General features: G+C 34.3%; 1 protein-coding gene across 4 annotated transcripts in view; it reads right to left on the bottom strand.

Moving 5' to 3' along the window:
• Zasp66 (PDZ_signaling and DUF4749 domain-containing protein Zasp66) overlaps positions 1 to 20,472 on the bottom strand; it is a 548,712-nt gene that overhangs the window by 483,890 nt on the left and 44,350 nt on the right. For all 4 annotated transcript variants that reach the window (XR_011952064.1, XM_072545345.1, XM_072545356.1 and 1 more), the window contains exon 2: positions 1,102 to 1,250. Coding sequence is in view for 3 of the 4 variants with exons in the window: in XM_072545345.1 (XP_072401446.1) it covers positions 1,102 to 1,250 (149 nt within the window). In the remaining variant the exon portion in view is untranslated. The remainder of the gene's footprint in view (positions 1 to 1,101; positions 1,251 to 20,472) is intronic.

Below are 20,472 nucleotides of genomic sequence, written 5' to 3'. Positions count from 1 at the left end.
AAAGTCCCGACGCTAAATAAATAAAATATGTTATATTTTATATGTGTGTTTTTAATGTTGAGTTTTATAGCTTTATACAAATAATCTCAACGACTAGTAAGTTGCACTGACAATTTGTGATATATTGTAAATATTTACACATTCTTCTAATTACAGTGTCTTAAAGAAGAAATAAAACAATTCCGAAAGATAGACTAAAAGTCAAAAGAGTGGTTCTGTAACATTCCGGCCAAACCTTCTGACTACACCCCTAATAAACTGTGTTGTTTGTTCATATCGACAGTCAATAATATCCAGTATTTCTTATATATATATATATATATATATATATATATATATATATATATATATATATATATATATATATATATATATATATATATATATATATATATATATATATATATATATATATATGAATATATAAAAAAATGTGCACTCGTAAGTGAATGGGATATTTTCGGTCAATTTGGAGATAAAAAAGACAAGAGTTGTGCTACTTTATCTATTTATTGAAGACGTTTCGCCCAATGTTTATTGGGCATTATTAGTTCATCTTTAAAAGATCTGTAGCATTAAGATGTTATTATTGTGAAGAACCATCAAAAATTAATGTACTAAATAAATCAGCAAAAACACAGAAACATAGAACGCCAAAATTTCAAAATTGACAATTACATTTTTTGATAGATTTTATAATCAATCAATGTTTTCAAAAGTTAAATTAAAAAAAAAATAAAAAAAACATTAATATAAAATTACTTTAATTGGGAATCTTCCGGCGTTCTGTGTTTCTGTGTTTTTGCTGATTTATTTAGTACATTAATTTTTGATGTTTCTTCACAATAATAACATCTTAATGCTACAGATCTTTTAAAGATGAACTGATGATGCCCAATGAACATTGGCCGAAACGTCTTCAATAAATAGATAAAGTAGCACAACTCTTGTCTTTTTTATCTCCAAATTGACCGAAAATATCCCATTCACTTACGAGTGCACATTTTTTTTATATTAAATTAAACGGTCATATTCCTTAAAGATGTCTATATGAATATATGTATATATACAGCTTCATACCTATATAAAATATGGACTTACCTCTGTACTACCACTTGAATATTATTGCCAGCATTTTTGAATAAATTTTGAGCATCTTGATGACGAATATCTCTCGAATCATAGTTGCCTACTTTGGTAATGATGTCACCTCTGTGAAGTACACCCTCCACTGAAGATCCGAATCCCACCTGAAATAACACAGAATTAAATGTTTAAAAGTTTTTGAAAAATTTCCACATTTGAATTAGTTTTTTCCTTACGTGCCTTAATGATTTTCCTTAAAATCATTTATTTTGCAGTGTATCCATCTAATCTTTTGCCTACCATCCTTTCTTTTTTACAAAGAAATAGGTTTATTATAATATTGAATACGAATATTCGAAAACGATTTCCGGAATGAAAATCGAAACATCAAATAAATTATAAAATGTAATTTTTATTAAAGTCAATTGTAGCTTAATCCAATATAAACATAATTTACTTTAAATATGCCACACAAAAACTGTTTTAAAATTGTCAAAATAACTGTCAAACTTAATGTGAATTTTGGGATTCTCCCCGAAAAATATTAATTTTTGGCGGTTTTCTGAAGATAATTATAATTGTGCTAACTAATTATTAATCTTCTTAAAATTTGGTATATTTAAATTAAGTATTGGTAAATAAATGAATTTTTATTTATCCAGTCAATATGAAATAAAAGTGAGAGGGGAAGAGAAAATGTTTCCAACAGGGAACGGACCAGGATCAAATGATTTTCAGTACCCTACAGTGCAGTTTCCAACTGTAATGCAGAACTAGCCTACAAATCTAATACATCCGTATTACCAAGTAAGTCAAATAAATACTTTTAATAACTTTTCTCATTCTACATCAAACTCTGAAGCTAACTTAAACTTAAAAAACAATCCAGAAACACAGAATGAATATGATTCGATGTCAGATGAAGATCATGAAGACTCTCAAATGAATAAACGCTCATGGCAAACAATAAGATCAAAAAGAAAAAGGCTTAAGTGTCAAGATTCAAGAGAAGAAGAAGCTCCAATAACACTCTCAAATAGGATTGGTCAGACACAGATTGAGCCGTGAACCATAACCATTCTTTTTTGTGGACCTCGAGCCTCAAACGAACAACAAAGAAATATTTGAACTACAGTATATATCTACAACATTGTAAAATAAGGGTTGAACCTCCGATAATTAAAAAAAATATAGCACAATGTACACGATGTCAAGAATATGGTCACACTAAAACGTACTGCGCAAAACCATACACCTAATTGCGTAAAATTCGCTGGATCACACAACACAAAGGACTGCAAGAAACCAAAAAACACGCCAGCAACTTGCACTAACTGCAATCGAGACCTTTCTTCCAATTACAGAGGATGTTCTGTTTATCGTGAACTACTAAATGTCAGACACCATAACAAATCAAAACAAATAACTACTCAAAATCCAATGTCAACTCAAGTCAACAATTCCAATGTAAATATACCTTGTAACAAAAAAATGTGGAGTAATATAACAAAAACAGATAATTTAAAGCTGGCTAGCAGAATGTGCCGGAGAGTGACTTCTTGACACTCAAAAGAGGATTCGGCCAATTTGCATGCCCTACCGGGACCGTAAAGTGAGAATATAAATGACAGGATACTTAAAACAAAATAGAAATAACGTAAATGAAAGTGGTAAATTATGGAAGTTGCTTTAAGATATGATTGGGCGCAAGGAAAGTATTAACATATACCTTCCAAGGTATCTTGTAAAGCTGTTTGCTGCAATAAACGGGAAACAGGTATTAATTAAAATATTTAGTTTTCACCACAAATTTTAATCCCTATCCAAATATATACAATATAATTTTTTTACACCTACCCACCAACAATTATGTACAGTTAATCTAGTTACTTATATACAAAAAAAATACCCTGGTTACACACAACTGATCCTTGATAAACTGAATTTACAAATAATAAAATATAAAAACAAATTTAATGACTATACCTAAAAAGGTAATTTAATTGCCTACTAGAGATGTAACTCTGTATTTCGGATTTCAATTAAATGTCTTAACAAGTAATAAGGACACTATCCTGAAGGGCTAGATGTCCAAAGGTTTAAATATATAATAATAATAAAATATCAATAAATAACTCTCTGATTAAATGTGTACACAAGAAACCGTACAAATGAGTTAAAAGGGGGGGATTTAAAATCTCAACCTACTTAGTCCCTAAATATGATTAAGTATTATTTTAGAAAAAATTATGTTTTTTTTATTATTATTTAAAAATAGTATGATTTAACGTTCAAAAAAATATTATATAAAAAAAATTAGAACTAATAAATAAACTTAACACAGGTTTACGATATTTTATACTCTGATGGAGGAAGATACTTCCCGCTAATTTCTCAAAATTGTCCGGGAATAATAAGTTCAGATCTGGACCTCTGGGAAACAGCTACGTCAAAAAAAAATCAACCCTGCAACCAGGTGTAACTCAAACTAGGTATTAACTCAAACCTTTTTCTTAAGAAAACTTATCCAAAAAAAAACAAAATCAAAATATTCTTCCCCTGACTTCTGCTTGACTCCCAGAGATAGGCGGCTCAGAGTGGTCATAAACCAACAGGACACTTAGAAAAAAAAACCAAACCAAAACTTCCTGCAACATCTGCTTAAAAAAACTTTTATACTCTAAATAAAAAAACCTTTTAGGCCTTCTCTGGTCCCTACCTCTAAACCCAAGTGTCTCTACCAAACGTCGAAGCAGAAGTCGGCAATCGGCACTTGTTTTGAGTTAGCTAAACTATGATTGCAAACATGGACCCTTGGTGTCGCTGTTTAATACCAACTTAAAATTTAAGAATTAAGAAAATCATTAAGAGGATTTGAATTTAAAAATTTTGTTTAAAAATGTTTAAGGATTATTAAAGTGATGGACTCGTTACAACCTACCCAACATCATGCTCATAATTTCAACAGAATCAGTTATAGAGATGCTACCATTGGAAACATAAATGCAGATAACAAAAATAACAACAACGAATTAGCAGATAAACTGTCAAATTTCCTAAACTAATTCAAAAATATGTTCTCTCGACTCTTAAACCAAAATAGCATGATTTTAACCATGTTAACTACAGTCGTTAACAAAATAACAAAATAGCTTTCAAGTCACTACGAATTGCGTCGTGGAATGCTAATTACGTTTCAAACCATATATTAGAGATATCACTGTTTTTAAAAATGTATAATATAGACATTTTATTAATATCTGAAAGCCATGCCACACAAAGAACGGGTATTAAGATACCTTACTATACTGTGTATTATGCAAACCATCCAGACGGAGTAGCACATGCAGGTTCTGCCGTTATTATTAAATCAAAAATTAAACACTACGCAGTCCAACCTTATATTACGGAAAAAATTCCAGCAGCAATCATTAAAATCGAAACAAACACCTCCCTCAGTGTATCATCAGTCTACAGCCCGCCTAGACATCCAATTTCAAGCGAAAAGTATCATGATTTCATAAAGATCGAGCATTAATGAATATCATCCAACAAAATAACTTAAAATACTTATCTACGAGAGAACCCACATACTGGCCTACGGATGTCAACAAAATTCCATATTTGGTAGGTTTTGCTATAACAAAAGGGATATCTGACATCCATAGTGTAATAGAGTCAAACTTCTATTTAACATCAGATCACAGTACAATAATAATAACTTTAGGTACACACATAATATGGAGAACACCACCATCCAAACTCACAACTAAAGAAACAAACTGGGATGTTTTCCAAAATTCTGTAACTGCAAAAATTTGACTAGATATTAGAAAAGAAAACGAGGATGTAGAGAAAGCAGTAGACTATTTAACAACATTTTTACAAACATCAGGATGGGAAGCACCATCGCAGCGCCAAAGAAGTGTGCAAGAAAACCATAATATTCCCCTTCATATAAGAGAACTGGTAGCAGAAAAAAGAAGAGCTCGACGCAAATGGCAACAAACGAGAAATCCACTAAATAAAACGTACCTTAACAGGATAAGTCATAGAATAAATAGAGCATTACATTAAGAAAAAAACGACTCTTTCCAGTTTTATGTTTCTAACCTTTCACATGAAGACCACTCTATATGGAAAGCTACAAAAAAGTTTAAACGACCGACAATAACAAATTCACCTTTAAGAAAAACAGATATGACCTGGGCCCGCACAAACAGAGAAAAAACAACAGTATTCGCAGAACATCTTGCAACTGTATTCGCAGCACCAGATACTAATAACGATGAAGATGATGATATAAGAATGTACCTCGAAACTCCATGTCACTATCTCTTCCTCCGACAACATTTACTCCGACAGAGGTTCGACAACAAATAATAATGCTAAATCCTAAGAAAGCTTCTGGCTATGATTTGATAACAGGGGAATTACTTCAGAAGTTACCGAGAAAAGCAGTGGTGCTATTAACAATAATATACAACAGCATACTACGTCTTCGATACTTTCTAATACAATGGAAATTTGCTCAAGTTACTATGATTCCGAAACCTGGTAAGCCCGCAACGCAAGCAAATTCATATCGCTCTGTAAGCCTACTTCCAATAATGCCAAAAGTATTAGAAAGGATGCTATTATATAAAATCGAGCAAGTTGTTCCCATAAACGAAATTATACCACAACACCATTTCGGATTTAGACGTGAACACTCAACCATTCAACAATGCCACAGAATAGTAAATATAATTAAAACAACTCTCGAAAGAAACAGTTTTGCGCTGGAGTGTTTCTAGATATACAACAGGCATTTGATAGAGTATGGCATGAAGGTCTCCTCTACAAATTGAAATTACACCTAACAGACCAACTATACTTTATAATAAAATCATATCTTACTGACCGTTACTTCTAAGTCAAAATTAAAGACAGCCACTCAAATTACCACATCATACAATCTGGCGTACCTCAGGGTAGCGTTTTGGGCCCATTTCTGTATCTGATATTTACAGCAGACCTTCCAATCAGCAATGATACCTTCTTAGCTACATTTGCCGATGACACGGGAATGTTGGCAGTGGATATTGACCCTAATGTAGCATCAAAAAAAGTACAAAATCATTTAGATCAAATAGATAAAAGAATTAAAATAAGACTTACTCACAATCAATTTAATTTTACTACCAAAACGACCGGTTTCGTTTTCTACACTTTGCAAAGCATCTTCAGGTCAAACGGTACAAAGTAAATTAAATGCTGAAATTATAAAAAGCCCATATTAGGGTGCTGTCTTATAAAGATAAAGGTGAAAAAATCAAAAAATCAAAAAAATCAAAAAAAGAAATAAAAAAAATAAATATTGGCATAACTACTATAACCTTTTTTGATCTTTATCTTTATAAGATAGCACCCTTGTTGCCTAGCGTAACCTAAAATTATGGTCCAAATGACGAGCACCCTTTTTTCAGAACAAACAACTACTTTTGGTTTTAAGTCGAGTTGTACCCGAGAATGCACGATAGATGTTGCTTATATGCTTTGCACAGAATTGCGAGATTATCACGTACACACACATTCCCCTCTCAACTTTATTAGAAAAAACATCAGTCATTGTCATTGTCATATTTGTTATTAAAAATAACTCGCTCATTTTCACCACAGAATGTTTGTATCATAGTGCAAAATAAAGTTTTTCAATGTTTTTTTAGTGTAATTTAGTGTTTTTAAGTGTAATCTGAGAATTGTGATCGCCAACGTAAGGTAACACATTTTAATTATTTATTATCACTCAAACCAGATCGAAGGTACTGCCCTAACAGGCAGGGAGCAACATTTCAGGAGGAGAAATAAAATCCCCCGGTGTTCTACGTAATATGGGCTTTTTATAATTTCAGCATTTAATTTACTTTGTACCGTTTGACCTGAAGATGCTTTGCAAAGTGTAGAAAGCGAAACCGGTCGTTTTGGTAGTAAAATTAAATTGATTGTGAGTAAGTTTTATTTTATTTTTTTTTACCTATTTGAAATGGACTCACACAAGCAACACATTCATGATTTTCATTTAGATCAATTACAAAATTGGCTTAAGCAATGGACGATCAGTGTTAATGCTAGCAAATCAGTACAAATTACTTTTACAATAAGAAAATCCACATGTCCACAAGTTTATATTAATAATACTCTCATTCCTATAAAACCAGTTGTCAAATACTTAGGATTGCACCTGGATGAAAAACTTACATGGACAACGCACATTAAAACTATACCAGTTTGGGCATTTGGAATAGAACTATGGGGTTGTAGTAAACCTTCAAATACGAAGATACTTCAAACATTCCAATCTAAAATACTCCGTATGATAAGTAAAGCTCCCTAATATGTATCTAACCAAACACTTCACAATGATCTGGACATCCCATTACTTAAGGACATAATAAAGAATCACTCAATAAAATATAAAAATCGCACATTGATCACAACAACGAACTAATCAATCTAACTGACGTTAATTTACTTACAGACTAGGTATTTACTTACTTAGTTATTATTACTCTGTGTATAGAGTAGATTGTAAACATGCAATGTAACAATAAAAAAACTGTTTCAGAACTTTTTGAAATAAACCTTAAAGTTTTAATTTTCAGCTAAAAGTTCTCAACATTATAGTAAAGTTTAGTTTTCAAATTTAAAGAAATATTAAAATAAACGGTATGTTTAATAATTTTAACTATTATGGACTGAATTGAATTTATTTGATCGGTTCCTGCCATGACTTTCAGGAAGTAAATACTTAAAAAAGCAAAAATAAGTAAAAGTAATACTGGACACAAAAAGTTATCTCATATAACACTGAAACTTTTTGTCAAATGTTAATTCAAGCAAGTGATAGTGGAATAGTTACTGTAATATTTATTGACGTAAATGTTTTGATTTTGTGAATTGTCATCAGTTATAAATTGTAATTTTTACTTTTGAATACTAAATTATGGCTCACCTAAACGAAACACAACGCATAGAAATATTAATTCCTAGCGGATGCGGAGATAAAAAAATAACACAGAACGAGGTATGCAATTTATTCAACGCAAAATATCCAGACAGACCCATCAGCCAATCAACAGTAAGTAAAATAGTCCGAAAATTTGGAGAAACTGGGCACGTTAAACGTATTCCAAACGCTGTGCGCTGGGCGTCCTAAAATTGAAGACAATGTGAAACTTGATATTTTATTAAATATACATGACAATGCACATAGTAGTTCAACACAGATGTGTGAATATGCTGAAGTTTCCCAACGATCGGTATTACGTATTTTAAAAAAAGAAAAATACCATCCCTACAAAATTCAACTACATCAGGAATTAAACGACGACGATCCCGATCGCCTGCTTCCATTTTCAGAAATTATGCAGGATTTATGTATCAGCAATCCACATTTCATCAATCAAATCCTTTTTTCCGATGAAGCCACATTTTTTATACTTGGTACCGTGAATCGTCAAAATTGCAGATATAGGAGTCAAGAAAACCCACATTAGATGACTCAGTCACACACGCAATATCCTCAGAAAGTAAATGTATGGGCAGGGATCATTAATGACAGAATCATTGGCCCTTTTTTCTTTAAAGAAAATCTAACAGGAGAACGTTACTTAACTTTGTTGAGAAACCAACTTATACCTGTCCTTGCTAACATGTATCCAAATGCAAATAACCCAAATTTACCTAGTGAAAATATCTGGTTTCAACAAGATGGAGCCCCTTTGCATTACGCACGTGAAGTACGTCAATTTTTAAATCATTGCTTTCCCAGGAGGTGGATCAGAAAACGAGGTTTTATAGAGTGGCCAGGAAGGTCGCCAGATCTAACACCTCTAGACTTTTTCCTGTAGGGTTACATAAAATCAAAAGTTTATGTCAATAGACCCCAAAACTTACAGAACTTAAAAGATAGAATTAGGCATGAAATGAGTCTAATTACTCCAGAAGTCATCCGCAATGTACTTGATGAATGTGTCCGTAGATTCGTATATTCTCTTACTAATAGAAATATTCTTGCAAAAAGTGGACTTTTCCATTTACCGGTCGTTTGAATACGAGTTAGTAGGGTCAAAAGATATTCCCACGCTAAATTAGTTACTTGATTTTTTAGAGAAAAAGTGTGACATTATGGAAAAGGTAAACTCCTCAGATAATAACGAAAAAAAGTTATTAAAACTCCCTCTAAAACGGTTCTCTTTTCTTCGGCAAATAATAAAAATAACTCGTACTCCAAAACATGCGTATTTTGTAATAATGCTACACATACCATTTATGTATGCACAAAATTTGCTAATCTTCTTTTACAGGATAAGTATAAATTTGTTAATGAAAACAAACTGTGTCGCAACTGTTTAGGAACTAAACACTTTTCGGAAAATTGTTCGTCTCAACGTTCATGTGGTATATGCAAGAAAAGGCATCATACACTCTTGCACAGTGACCATAAAAATAGCTCTTCTCCTAGTAGATCCTTTCAAAGACAAAATCACTCAACCCCTCGCAATGTACAAAACACTAAGTCTGATAGTGAAGCTGGTCCAAGTCTCTCTCTCTTTGAATCTCAAACTTCTCAGGTCTCAAATGTAATGACTTCTCTCTCTTCTCTGTCAATAAAGCAGGATGTTCTGCTGGCAACCGCTCTAGTCACTATTTATTCAAAGCATGGTGTACCCATACACGCTAGATGTATTTTAGATAGTAGATCTCAGTCGTCATTTGTCTCTAAAGATTTGGTTCAAAAATTAAATCTCTCTCCTTACAGCAAAAGGTTACAAATCTCTACTATCTCTGAACATAGTTCATTCTCGAAAAAAATGGTCGATCTAGAAATTTTTCCATACAAAAGAAATGGTCAAAATTTACTGTGCTATTTTACCCCCTTACGCACTTCATAAAGGAATTAATCACTCACAGTTGTCGCCTACATACAGTTAAATGTCTCTTTATTTGTCCAGTTCACATCTGAGGAAAATAAGCTCGATAATATAATTCGACAATTCTTCGAAGTCGAAGAAGTGACCTCCTCTGTTAAGGCCACCTCCTCTGAGGATCGGGCTGAACAACTATTCACTAAGACAACGCAAATTCTACCTTCTGGTCTGTTTCAGGTAAAGCTTCCTCTCATTTCTGAAACAGCACATAAAATGCTAGGCAATTCTTACACTATGACTAGGAAAAGGTTTATTAGTTTAGAAAATAAACTCTTAAAACACGAAAATTTATACTCTCAATATAAGGCATTTATCAATGAATAATGTTCTCTTGGACATGCCAAAAAGGCTCCTCTTTCTCTCACAAATGTGCAATTAGAAAATAAATACTTTTTACCTCACCACTCTGTCATAAAATTAACTACCAAATTAAGGGTAGTTTTTAATGGCTTCATGAAAAGTTCCAGTGGCTATTCTCTTAATGATATCCTATTAAAACGAAAAACTCTTCAGCCTGAACTTTTCGACATTCTACTTCGGTTTAGACTTTATACCTATGCCTTCACTTCCGACATACAAAAAATGTACAGGCAGGTACAAATTCATCCTGATCACACATTCCTGCAGAATATACTTTAGCGGGGTTCTCCAGAGCAGGACATCGAATGTCTTGACCTTCAAACCGTAACTTATGGAACAAAAAGCGCAAGCTTTCAAAGTACCCGTTGTTTGATGGAAATGGCTAAAACTCATCAAAACAACTAATCATTGGCCTCCGACGCTCTCTTAACAGGCTGCTATGTAGATGACATTCTATATGGGGCCAATGACACGCAAACTCTCCTAAAGGCTCATAATGAGATAACTGATCTACTCAACAAGGTATGCATTTCCCTTCATAAATGGTGCTCTAACTCAAAAATGTTTTTGGACAATGTTTCTACTCTCTCTCTATACAAACTCTGCCTATGTTACTTCACCAGAGAATGTTCCAAACAAGGTTTTAGGTCTCTGTTGGAACCCCAGTACTGATACATTTTCAATTTCTGTACCTCAATTATAAATAAAGAATATTTACACAAAAAGGGAAGTACTCTCTATTATCGCTCAAATTTTTGATCCACAAGGGCTCATTAACCCCGTAACTGGGCTTGCTAAAATTATTACGCAAAAAATTTGGATTTCTTAAATTAGTTAAAATGGTTCTGTGGATTCAAACATTTTAAATGATTGGTTGAAATTTGTAACTGATCTCTTTGCTCTCAAGGACATAAGCATACCCAGGTGTCTTTTCTCATGTCATGAAATTTCTTCTATTGAAATTCACTCCTTTTCTGACGCAAGTTTGAAAGCATATGCTGCTTGTTGTTATATACGGGTTATCTACAAATCAAAAAATGTCTCGTGCTCTCTCATTGCTTCGAAAAGTCGTATTGCTCCTTTAAAGACCATAACGCTTCCAAGGCTGGAACTTATGGGTGCTTTATTGACTAGCAAGCTCACCACAAAGGTGGTTGATAAAGGATAAATTGCCCTCTCTTACCTCTATAAACATGTGGAGCGATTCTGAGATAGTTTTGGCATGGCTCAGATCACATCACTCCAGATGGAATCAATTTGTCGCCAATAGGGTAGCTCAAATTCAAGAAAATTCTTCTCACTCTCATTGGAGACACGTAAAGTCTGAAGATAACCCCGCTGACATCCTCTCCAGAGGAATGATGCCCTCTAACACACTCAACTCTACTCTGTGGTTTCACGGTCCTCAGTTGACCGTGTCCTCAGTCCTCAGGCAAAAATTTGACCTAAATTTGTCTAAATATACTCCAAAGTTTAATTTTGGTGAATTACCTGAAGAAAGATATGTTGTTCTTTACACTCGAAGTGCTTAATTTGATTTTTTTGTCATGCCTTCTGAAGGGTTCTCCAGTTTTACGAAATATGTAAGGACTATAGCTTATGTACTCAGATTTTCTAATTACGCAAAGTCTGATACTCAAAAATTATCCGGTGCACTTGAACTATCTATACTTTAAAATGCGGAAACGAAAATTATAAAATTACTGCAAAACTCATGTTTTTCTTCAGAAATAGCTAATCTTAAAGGCAATAAGATTATTTCTAACAAGTTTCTCCTACAATTTGCTCCTTTTCTTGACAAAAATGAAATGCTCCCTCTAGGTGGATGTCTCAGGTATTCCGAAGTTACCTTTGATCAATAATATCCTCTTCTCCTCTCCTCGAAAAATCATGTTCATCTAATACTCAAAAGAGAACATCTTAGGCTCCATCATGCAGACCCTCAGAATACTCTCTCTCAATTGCGCCTTAGATATTGGCCCTTGAATGGTCTACAGGAGATTTAGAGGATAGTCCACGAATATCATGTTTGTTTCAAGTTTAATGCCAAACCCTTAGCTCAGATCATGTCTGATTTACCTAAGGAACGCTTATGCTCCGCTTAAGTTTTTGCTCATGTAGGTTTGGATTTTGGTGGTCCCTTTCTAATAAAGGCCTCTAAACTTCGTAAAAGCTCCTTGATAAAGTCATACATAGCTCTGTTTATCTGTATGTCCACACGTGCGGTTCATATAGAGTTAGTCAGTGGGCGCACAACAGAAGCGTTTCTTCTTACTCTTAAGCGCTTTGTCAGTCGAAGAGGTCTCCTACAGACTATATTCTCTGATAATGCGACCAAATTTCTTGGAGCTAAAAATCAGCTATTCGAACTTTATAATTTTTTGAAAAATAAGGAAACTAACTCTTCTATTCAGGAATTTTTGGCTTCCTCTCAAATTCGGTGGAAAACAATACCACCTCGATCTCCTCATCTGGGAGAGCGCTATAAAGAGCGCTATATTGGGCAATCTCAAAATTACATTCCAGGAATTCAGTACCGTGCTTACCCAAATTGAAGCCGTACTTAATTCTCGGCCCATTTGTGCCCTCTCTAATGATCCCTCCGATTTCACATATCTTACCCCTGGTCACTTCTTAATTGGAAGGTCTCTCACCTCGCTACCCGACCAGGAATATACATATATCCCAGAAAATAGACGTAGCATCTGGTAAAATTTTTCTAAGCTCCAGCAACTTTTTTGGAAAAGGTGGTCGACTAATTATCTGAATCAATTTTAAAATCGTCCAAAATGGTTTCTCTCATTCAAAAATTTGCAACCTAATGACCTTGTGCTAGTTAAAGAAGAAAATCTCTACACGAGTGATGGAAGTCTTTCCGGGTAAAGATGGCCGAGTGAGAATTGCATCGGTTAAAACTAAGGATGGGATTTTCAAACGCACGATAACAAAATTGTGCCCCCTTCCTAGTGAAGGATTATGTTAATGTTATTAGTTTTAGTATTTTTACTCATATGTTGTTTGTATGAATTTGTTTGCACATATTCATATTGTTTTCTATGTTCTCTTTTTTAATGCTTTTTATAATGTTAAAGCTAGTGCTTCAACGGGGGGCAGTATGTTGTAAAAACAACCTATTTATAAAATTGTAATCGTAATATAATTATTTTATCAACTTGTGCGCTCAGATCGGCAGCTCTCGTGTTAATGTGTTTGCGACCCTCTCCCTCAAAAACTCTCTCCACCCCGCGTTATATAACTTATGACAGTGCGAATTTGTCTCTCGGCAAGTAAGGACCGGGTGTGTTGTCGAAAAGTGCGTGAGTCACAGATGCACTAAAGTGAACCGGTGTTTTGTGTTAAACCGCATACCAGTTTTGTCTCTCAATACTCTGTACTCTGTTACTGCCTCCTAGCACTGTAAAGCTAATGATATTTGTATTACTCTTTTTAGTATTATCAGAATTGCGATAATTATCAATGTAGAATCAACCCTTAAGTTCACTATAAATAGATCAAAGGAAAAATACGTCTTAAGTGTTTTATTTTGCGTCAGTGGTCCTTAATTTGAAGCAATTAGGTGTTCAACTACGCCTCTCTGAATGTGGAAAGTTTGGTAATAAATTTATCCTCTCCAACAACAATAAAATTATATATATATATATATATATATATATATATATATATATATATATATATATATATAATATATATATATATATATATATATATATATATATATATATATATATATATATATATTTATATATATATATATATAAATATATTTAATATATATATATATATATATATATATATTTATATATATATATATATATATATATATATATATATATATATATATATATATATATATATAAATATATATATAATATTAAATCCATTTACCCTAAGTTGTCGAGTGTAATGTATTTAGTTAGTTGCATGTACAATTTTTCTCCATTGCTTCTTATTTTTTGCTTGGTTTCTTGCTTGTTCTTTGCTGATTCCTCGTGTCTCTAGAATTGAGGTTAAATTATCGTCCCATGTCTTCATTGGCCTGCTCTTTGGTCTCTTGGTTTGTCTTCTGCCTTCCCATACTTTTTTAACGGGTCTTTCTTGATTCATTCTAACCATGTGTCCATACCATCTCAGTTGGGCCAATTTTCTTAATAATTGGTTGGACCTTAAGATGTTCTCTGACTGCCTTATTTCTAATCCTGTCTAACCTGGTTATACCCATTATTCTTCTAAGAAACTTCATTTCTATGCTCTGTATTTTCGATTTTAATTTATCGGTAAGCATCCAACTTTCACTACCAAAAGTTAAAATCGGCACAAACACCATTTTGTATATGGTCACTGTTTATTGTATTGTAACTAGGCAAAATTAAAACTACGGTGGACTGTAAAACACTGGCTTTAATGCTGTTTAAACAAAAACATGATCGCCTTTTGTAAAATGAAAACTGTTTCTTGCACGAATTTATTGTCTTTTCCGAAACTGCCAACGGCTCTGCTGGTTGATGTCTAGTCTCGATCTCCCTGTCGTCTCCTCGGTGCGCGCACTGCTGGTTGAAGACACGCACACTGTTGCCGGTTGTACAAAAAGTCTAAGATAATTGTTTGCGGCGCAAACATGCCCCCGGCCTTGAAAGCAAAGAGCCTTAGCTTTCAATTGGTAATGGACAAATTTTCGTAAATCTCCGCTTATCGATTCCATCTTGGGTCTTGATTGATGCTACTCTTGCGACGTTATCAGAGCCTTTGAAAATATGAACGATGCGACCTAAACGCCATTGAGTAGGTAGAGTATTGTCCGACTTGAGTAAAACAAGAGAACCCTCAGATAGGCTGCCATGGTTGGTTTTCCATTTGGTTCTGTATTGAAGTTCGGCTATGTATTCGAGACTCCAACGTCGCCAAAAATGCTGACACAATAACTGGATGTGCTGATATCTGGTAAGACGGTTTACCCTTTCTTCAGTAATGTTGCGGTCTGGACATGCAACCAATGGTCGACCAATTAAAAAATGAGCAGGAGTTAATGGAGTATAGTCGGATGGATCGGATGATAGCGGACAGAGCGGACGGGAATTTAATATAGCCTCAATTTGATTTAACATAGTATTGAATTCCTCAAATGTAAAATGAGTGTTTTGAAGAACTCTCTTTAAATGGTGCTTACAACTCTTAACACCCGCTTCCCAGATTCCGCCCATATGTGGTGAATACGGTGGGTTGAAATGCCATGAAATAGCTTCTTGAGTATATGCTTTCTGCAAGGTTAGTTCATTATTAGAAAGAAAAGTACCTAACTCTTTAAATGCCCCAACAAAATTAGTTCCGTTGTCGGAAAATATCTTTATAGGCTTGCCCCTCCGTGCAACAAATCTACGAAGAGCAAGTAAAAATTCGTTTGCTGAAAGACTTGAAACAAGTTCCATATGCACCGCCTTTGTAGTGAAGCAGATTAACAAGCTGATGTAACATTTAATTATAAAACCACCACGCCCCTTGTGCGTTTTGATATTGAAAGGTCCAGCATAATCTACTCCGGTATAGCTAAAAGGACTAGACAAATTGAGGCGCTCCTTAGGTAAGTTACCCATCATAGGTTGTATGGTCTTTGGATTAAATCGAAAACAAGTGAGGCACGATTTAACTGTTGACCTAGCGAGTCTTCTGTCCCCGATGGGCCAGAATTGTTCTCGGATAGTGGCTAACAAACCCTGAGGACCAAGATGCATTAATCTATAGTGCTCAAATTGAAAAAGAAGCTGACAAAACTTGTGCTTTGAGTCTAAAACAATAGGATGAATTTTATTAAATTCATAGGAAGAATTGATCAGACGACCGCCTACCCGCAGAAGTCCTTTATCGTCCAAAAATGGGTTTAGACTAGCTAGTTTGCCCTTAATTATTGATTTGTTATTGGTTAAGAGTTCAATTTCATTTGAGAAAGATTCCTTTTGTGACATTCGAATTAATGAATGAAAAGCTTGATCTAATTCGTCAATGGAAATAGGAAATTTATTAAGAGATCTTTTCTCCTTATCTGAGCGCAGAGAATTTGATTTGAAACGAAAACACACAGCAACCACTCTTTTTAAATGACTAAGACGTGAAAAGCGCTCAAATGGAAATAACTTTGAGGCAGTGGCCAAATGAGTGAAATTCTGTTGCTTTAATTCTGGTAGGTCTAAAATATAGTCGAACTTTGAGGTGGGCCAAGAGGATTCATTCAACTGAAGCCATGGAGGACCTGACCACCATATCTCGTGATTCAAAATATGGCTGGGAAATAGACCTCTGGACAAGATGTCACATGGATTGTCACGTGATGATACGTGTCGCCATTTGCAATTGGAAGTGAGAGATTGAATTTCGGATACTCGATTACTGACGAATGTGTTCAGTAAATTTGGACTGGTGCGAATCCAGGATAGTACTATAGTAGAATCCGACCATAAAATGGTTTCGTTTATTGTTATTCTCAAAGATTGCTTTACTTTATTGAATAAACGTGCTAACAAAAGTGCTCCGCAAAGCTCTAACCTAGGGATACTAATTGTTTTTATTGGAGCTACCTTTGACTTGGAGCAAAGTAAATGAATGTGGACCTGATTGTCATGATCTACACTACGCAAATAAATGCACGCCCCATATGCAATACTAGAGCTATCGGCAAATCCATGAATTTCAATGTATTTGTAATTCTTGCATATGGCATGCCTAGGAAGATTGATTTGACTAAGCTGGGCTAATTCAGATTGGAATTTAATCCAACGTTCTGCTAAATCGTTTGGAATGGGTGCATCCCAAGAAATCTTCTCGATTCAAAGTTTTTGCATTATAGTTTTGGCTAACACTGTGCATGGACCTAAAAGTCCTAATGGATCAAAAATCTTGGATATTGAAGAAAGAACAGATCGCTTTGTAGGAATTTTATTGATGGGTAGTGTTTCCACCTCAAAATGTAGTAAATCCGCATTACATGACCATGTTAGTCCAAGCGTTTTTGCCTTTTCTTCTGGATCAAACTTCAAAATACATGCATCGTTTGAATGCTGCAAAGCCATCTAATACTTTATTGTCATTAGAATACCATTTTCGTAGATTAAAACAACCTGCCTTTAAAATGTTTGAGACGGTTTGACAAATATGTTGGGTTTCTTCAATAGTGTCTGCTCCAGTAAGCATATTGTCAACGTAGAAATCGCGCAGAATAATTTCCGCTATCTCGGGAAAAGTTTTTTCATTGTCTGTGGCGAGTTGGATGAGACATCTTATTGCTAAGTAAGACGCACATGCTTTTCCGTATGTAACGGTGTTTAGAACAAATGTTTTTATTGGTTCGGAAGGATCGTCCCTCCATAATATTCTTTGTAAGTTTTTGCATTCATCGTCAACAGTAATCATGCGATACATTTTCTCGATGTCCGCTGTTACGACATATCGGTGCTGACGAAATCTAATTAGTATTGAAAATAGATCATCCTGTAAGGTAGGCCCGACGCATTAAATATGGTTCAAAGACAACCCTGATGTGGTCGGTGCTGAACAGTCAAATACTACTCGTAGTTTGGTAGTCAAACTTTGTTCACGAAGCACTCCATGATGTGGCATATAGTATACAGGATGAGGATAATCGTTTTCTTCTATCGCAGTCATGTGATTAAGCTCTTGGTATTCTTGCATGAACTGAACGTACAATTCACGGAATGATGGATTTATTTTTAGTTTTCTTTCAAGGCTGTAGAATCTCTGTTCTGCTTGAACCTTGGATTCACCTAGTGATTCTGGTGACTGCTTTAATGGAAGACGCACAATAAATCGACCGTTCTCGTTACGACGTATATTTTCCTTGAAGTGCTCTTCACAAAATTGCTCTTCAGTGGAGAGAATCTTCGTAGATTGGCATTCCTCCAATTCCCAAAATTTTGCTAATTGCATTTGCAAATCCAAATTAATGCTAGTGCTGAGGTGGCATCTGATATTGTTTAAACTAGAGAGGCCGACCTGACCCGATGCAACCCATCCTAGATGAGTCTCTTGGAAAACGTACTGGTTAATTTTGATTTGGTTGGGACATAATAGTTGCCAAAATAGATCTGCCCCAATTAAAATGTCAATAGGTCTAGATTCGAGAAACTTAGAATCCGCTAGGAAAATATTGCTTGGGATATTCAAGGTTTCATTATCGACAAATGTTGAAGGTAGATTGCTAGTTATTTCCTTTAGAATAAAAAATGTGACATCAGCTTTAAAATAGTGATATTGTGATTCTATACATATATTGCACTTTCTGGAAGAACAAGAAGTCTGATTGCTGATGCCAGTGATAGAAAGATTGGTAGCTTGACCCTGAAAACCTAAGAGATTGAAGAAGCGCTCGGTTATGAATGATTTCTGAGAACCTGAATCTAGAAGCGCACGCGCAATGTGATATTTACCCCTCGAATCTGCTATTTTTACACAGGCAGTTGATAAAATTGTTTGCTGCACAGAGGGCAATGCAGTTATGGTAGTTAGAGAAGTGTTATTGTTTGCTATAGTTTCATTGTTTTCATGTTTATTACTAGAGGTTTCCTCATGAATAAGAGTATTCTAATGGTTCGAATATGGCCTGTTCTTAAGCAGTTTAGACATAATTTGGCTTTATTGACAAAATTGCGCCTCTCAAAAATAGAAAGCCTAAGAAATTGCTCACAGGAATAAATTGAATGATCGCCCTTGCAGAAAACACAACCTTTGCTAGTACCGTTAAACTCGCTTGTAGAAGTAAAACTTCGAGCATACCCTTTAGACCGTTGTTTGGCATCGAATTTACCCGATTTCTCTTGTATTGAAGGCTGCTTTTCAATCTTACCCTCTATTTTTTCTAAATAGTCTGCACGATCCCTTAGAAATCACTTTAAATCGCTCCATGTTTCGTCTTGCATCTCTTTAGTATGTTTTCCCAATCACGTAAAATATTGTTGTCAAATTTAGATGTAATCATATGAATCAAGAGTAGATCCCAATTGTCAGTACTTTTATTTAAATTCTCTAATGCCTGCAAATGATTAGAAACTTCATCAACCAATGCTCGTATTTTGTGTGAAGTTTCTTTGCTTATTGTTTCTATATTAAAAAGTGCTTTTACGTGCTTGTGAATTAACATTTTAGCCCTATCGTATCTTTCGCATAGTGAGTTCCAAGCACTGTTGTAATAAGAAGCCCCGAATTTAATTTCTTTAATGACTTGTGCCGCGGAACCTTCTAATGAACCTTTAAGATAATAATATTTTTTCATATCGTCCAATTTTTTATTGCTGTGTATCATGGCTATGTAAGTATCGCGGAATTCGATCCAGTCCTCGTAGTTACCGCTAAATGTTTTTAGATGCATTGGAGGCAAAGAACTCAAATTTATATTGTCATTATCAGGAATATTGCTTGAATTTGAATTATCGTATTTGCTTATCAAGTGTTTGGCTAGTGCCACAGAATCGAAATAATTATTTTCGAAAGTGAACCTTTCGTTATCCTGAGTTTGTTGTAATTCTAGTTCTCCCTCAGCACTGATATCGATATCGCTTTGAATACTATCGAATTCCCCACATAATGGTTCTATCTTTTCTAGTCTTAATTTTAATTTTAAAATGTCCTGTTCTGAAATATTTGCCTCATTTGCCATATTGTTAACTATGCTAGTAAAGCTTGATAGTTTAGAATTTAGCGATGTGCGGCGCGAAATGAGTTTTTTCAGTTCTGCTTTCATGTTTAATCGAGTGCAAACACCACCAAAGATCGTTTAAATATAGTGTAATGTTAGCTAGATATGTTTGAAAAGAAAGAAAATAAAAAATATTTTAAGTTGAAAATTGATTCACCCTGTATATTGAATTTGCAGTAATTTTATCCTACTTAAAATAAATATCGTATTTGAGGTGACTGTAATATAGTTCAAACTTAAATTTATAGCTTTATTTTCAAAACAAATAAATTGAATTAATGAGGCTATAATAAAAAATGTTATTGTTTGGAATAGATAAAAAAGGATCGCTCACTC

The sequence above is a fragment of the Diabrotica undecimpunctata genome, chromosome 1 (genome assembly GCF_040954645.1).
Source record: "Diabrotica undecimpunctata isolate CICGRU chromosome 1, icDiaUnde3, whole genome shotgun sequence".
Lineage (NCBI taxonomy): Eukaryota > Metazoa > Arthropoda > Insecta > Coleoptera > Chrysomelidae > Diabrotica > Diabrotica undecimpunctata.
The sequence above is the reverse complement of the archived record's forward strand: the minus strand, read 5'-3'. Positions and strand labels throughout refer to the sequence as shown.